This window comes from Apodemus sylvaticus, chromosome 1 (genome assembly GCF_947179515.1).
Source record: "Apodemus sylvaticus chromosome 1, mApoSyl1.1, whole genome shotgun sequence".
Lineage (NCBI taxonomy): Eukaryota > Metazoa > Chordata > Mammalia > Rodentia > Muridae > Apodemus > Apodemus sylvaticus.
Window position 1 is genome coordinate 77,599,510 of NC_067472.1, and position 3,986 is coordinate 77,603,495.

The 3,986-nt window shown below is 46.7% G+C and overlaps 2 protein-coding genes across 3 annotated transcripts in view; one reads left to right on the forward strand and one right to left on the reverse strand.

Moving 5' to 3' along the window:
• Tgfb1i1 (transforming growth factor beta 1 induced transcript 1) overlaps positions 1-3,986 on the reverse strand; it is a 78,973-nt gene that overhangs the window by 47,643 nt on the left and 27,344 nt on the right. The window lies entirely within an intron of this gene.
• On the forward strand, positions 2,914-3,829 carry LOC127695476 (cytochrome c oxidase subunit 6A2, mitochondrial). Of its 2 annotated transcripts, XM_052197677.1 has the most exons (3): positions 2,914-3,260; positions 3,423-3,559; positions 3,643-3,829. In XM_052197677.1, exons 1-3 carry the CDS (start codon positions 3,188-3,190, stop codon positions 3,724-3,726), a joined length of 294 nt encoding a protein of 97 aa, XP_052053637.1. In that variant the 5' UTR covers positions 2,914-3,187; the 3' UTR covers positions 3,727-3,829. The 2 variants fall into 2 exon arrangements, with proteins under 2 accessions (XP_052053637.1, XP_052053630.1); XM_052197670.1 differs by having other exon boundaries at positions 3,423-3,829.

Consider the following 3,986-nt stretch of genomic DNA (forward strand, 5'->3'; position numbering starts at 1 on the left):
CAGAAGTGGTTGGGTTTCTGCACAGTAGGATCTTGAATTCAACAGGGAACAGTTGGAGATGGTGATCACAGTGCCTTCTTCTTCCCTTCGGACTCACAGTATTTTTGACTGTAATGTTTTCTATAGGCCTTGTCACCATAGCTCCAAGGTGTGAAGCCGGGCTCAAAGAATTATGTTAACCTTGCTGCATCTGTGAATGACATACATTCTGGGGAAATTATTTACTTTCATTAGTGATTTATGCCTGGCTACACAGCCAAATAACAGCCTGTCATTGAAGATGAATGTTCTCTAAAAAATTATATAGGACAGTGTGTGTGTGTGTGTGTGTGTGTGTGTGTGTGTGTGTGCCATATCTGCCTTTTCTTCTGAGTCTGATTTTCCCACTAACATGTGATGGCTTTTACAAGAATCCACAAAATTTCTGCTAACAATACTATGTGCCCTAAGGCACAGGCATAAGAAAGACTGGCGTGGCTCACCCCGCCATGCCCTGCATCACCACCACTTGGCAAATGCCTAACAAGAGGCTTGGGTGCTGCACAGTGGGGCTTAGCAATTGGTGAACGTGGTAACACTTATAAGAATTCTGGAATTTTGGTTTCTTTTTAAAAACACAGAAAAATTATATGAATGTGATTTGTTTTAATCCCAGGTGTAGGGGTATGTCAACAGTCCACAGCAGCTGACTTATGATTTGCCTCATGCTTTGGCAGAAGCATGGTTTTGCCATGTGACGTTTTTTAATCCTGGGAACTTTTCAGAGGATACATAAATGTGAGGGCCCCAGAGGCAGGCTGGGCAAGTGTTAGTCATTTAGGGGGGTGGGTTGTGGTTTGTTAGTAGTCATGGTCAAAAAAGAAACAAAAGGAAAGAAATCAGATTCAGAGATTTCCCTAATTCCTCCCTCCCCTCTAACTTTGTTTCTCTTTAGTGTTGGGGGTAAAACCAGGGGATAAAAGGTTAGGGAAAAGATGAACCCACAAAGTAGCAAAGATCAGCTACAGGTGAGTTTGTTTTTTTCTCCGTCTGAAGCAAAGAACAAACTTCCAGGAACCGGAATCTCTCAAATGCATGGTTCAAGGGTGCTAGAGTTGCTACAGATGTTATAGATGCAGATGCTACAGTTTTCACACAGAAACAGTTAAGACAAAGGCCATCTGGATGTGGTGGCATGGGAGCCAAGGAGGTAGGGGTACTCAGTGAAAATCAAACAAAAGAGAAAGAAAACAGGGTCTGGGAGTGTGAGTTTGCCTTGTGTACCTAGCCTCTAGGTTCAGTCCCCAGCAGCACAAAAATCAACAATGTAACACAGAAACTAGAAAATCGTTAAGTAAAATTCCCCAGTGCACCACACGATGGCAGTAGAGGACAGTAGTGACCTTTGCAACACTCACCAAGTGCCTGCAACAGGGAAGGCAGGGATGGTAATTCTCAGCAAACCTCTGAGAGGCTACTTAGGAGGAAAGGGGGACAGACCGAGAGTCTCTGTAAATAAAAATGCCCCTCTTTCTGTTTTCTTCAGTAGCCATAAGGGAACTAAATAGAGAGGAAATTAGAGGGAACTGGGAAGAATTCATTACAGAAGGAGGAACCTGGGTGGGTGAAACTATTCTGATTCTTTTTTTTTCTGAGACAGGGTTTCTCTGTGTAGCCCTGGCTGTTCTGGAACTCACTCTGTAGACCAGGCTGGCCTCGAACTCAGAAATCCACCTGCCTCTGCCTCCCAGAGTGCTGGGATTACAGGCATGCACCACCACCACCTGGCTGACTTTTCTGATTCTATGACATTTATCTTTTACCTTGTGGGTCTTAGCAATCAAACACAGATTGTCAGACTTCCCAGCAAGTACCTTTACCTGCTGAGCCATCTCCCTAGCCCAAGTTTAAATAAGAAGTATAGGTGTAGAGCCCTTTCTTAAAATTGTACCCTATTTACTTTCCCTTTATAAATGGATTAGATACATCAAACTTTGCTCAGAGCTAGAGGCATCCTGTTAAGACTGTAAATCTGAATATAGTACAATCCATACCTAGACCCACAGCACTTAATGAAACTAATGCAGGAGGGTCGTGAGTTCGATTCCAGCCTAGCCTGCATCGTGAGAGCCTGTCGCAGAGAGAAAGAACAGAAAATCTAATGGCTGAGAGTATATCTTGGGCTGCAGAGGTCCAGCTCTTACAGTCTCTTCTCCGCCTCTGCCTTTAGCTTCTTGGGCTGGCTAGATGTATCAGTGGGCAAAGGCGCTTGCTCTAAAGCCTGGTGACCTGCTCTTGACTCCCAGAAGGAGAGAACAAACCATGAAGTTGTCCCCTGAGCTCCACATCCATGCCTTGTCTGAGCACACACACCAATACGGAGTAAAACACAGCAACAGCCAACACTGAGCTCAGTGGAGGAACATTTAATTAGCATGCACACAGCCCTGGGATTCAATTCCTAGCACTGACAAATAATCTTTAAAATGGGCACTTAATTAATTGTATACATATTACATGTCTATTCTGGGCTAGCCATTGAGAACAGAACGATATTAAATAAAATCGTTCCCCACCACTATAAAAAATAGTACATGTTTATTTAGATAGTCCAGCGTAGCCCAGGATAGCTTTGACCTTGGTATGTAGTCCAAGATGGCCTTGAACTCCTGATCCTTCTACCTCTATGTCCCAAGAGCTGGCTGGCATTAAAGATAAGTGCCACCACTTATCTTTAATGCTTGTGTAGCAGTAGGGAAAGAACTCAGGGCATTATGGGTACTGTAGGCAGACACTCCAGGCATTCCACCAACCAACTCCCATCCCTACCCCACCCCATTGTAAAAATTTGTTTTAAAGACAAAGTTTTATGTAGTTTAAGCTGTGCTCAAACTCATTGACAACAGAAGCCTTGAACTCTGACCTTCCTGCCTATACATCTCAAGTACTGGGAGGATAGACTTGGATCACCAAGCCAGGGGCGTATTTCACTTTAAATCTTCTCTTGCCAAAATAAAAGACACATTGCATCAGCTGCCCGAAAGAGTATCTCCTGCCAGTCAAGACCCACTTTAGATAGAGAAAGCCCCTAAAAATAGCCATCCATGTGCCGGCTCAACAGGTGATTGGCTCTGAGAGGGGAGGAGATCCTCTAGACAGGGTGAAGGAGACAGAGAAGGGCAGTGCCAGTCCTAGCCTCCCTTCGACAATGGCTCTGCCTCTTAAGGTCCTGAGTCGGAGCATGGCCAGTGCAGCCAAAGGAGACCATGGAGGGGCAGGAGGTAAGTGGGCCAGGCCTGACTGATTTAGTAGCCTAGCCAGCCGACCTGTTTTTTTGCCCACCCCCACCCCCGATTCCCCCGCCTCCTTCTTCTGGCTCCCCTCTTCCCATCTACCAGGCACTGATCTTTCAGACCTCTCTCGCCCCACCTTTGCTCCCCTAGCCAACACCTGGCGCATCCTGACCTTTGTGCTGGCTCTCCCCAGCGTAGCCCTCTGCTCCCTTAACTGCTGGATGCACGCAGGCCACCACGAGCGCCCAGAGTTCATCCCTTACCACCACCTCCGCATCCGAACCAAGGTCTGCCAGAGGCTGAGGGAGGGAGAGCACGCAGGGAGCCGCGGGGGAGGGGCTGTGGTGACCTGTCTGCCTTCTCTCCACAGCCCTTCGCCTGGGGGGATGGTAACCACACACTTTTCCATAATCCCCACGTCAATCCTTTGCCCACTGGCTACGAGCACCCTTGAAGTCTGAGCAACAGTCTCCAAATGGACCTTCTGTCTACGTTGGCGCTCAGAGCCCCTGAGGTTCCAGTGGACAGTTCCAAGCGCAATAAAGGTGTGGAACTTTTGTGTCCTCTCGCTCTTTGGGAACAGCCTGGTGGGAGGGGCTGGGCAGGCTCTAGGGCAGTTGGTATCTGGGTTCAGGTTATTTTTTATATAAGGAAAATGTGATGTTTCCCCCCTGCATTTTAATTTTATTTTAAAAGATTCATACAAGCAATACA

Coding starts and splice junctions, on each gene's coding strand:
- LOC127695476 (XM_052197670.1), top strand. CDS start 3,188: ATGGCTCTGCCTCTTAAGGTCCTGAGTCGGAGCATGGCCAGTGCAGCC. Junction 3,261..3,422: donor AGACCATGGAGGGGCAGGAG/GTAAGTGGGCCA, acceptor TTGCTCCCCTAG/CCAACACCTGGCGCATCCTG.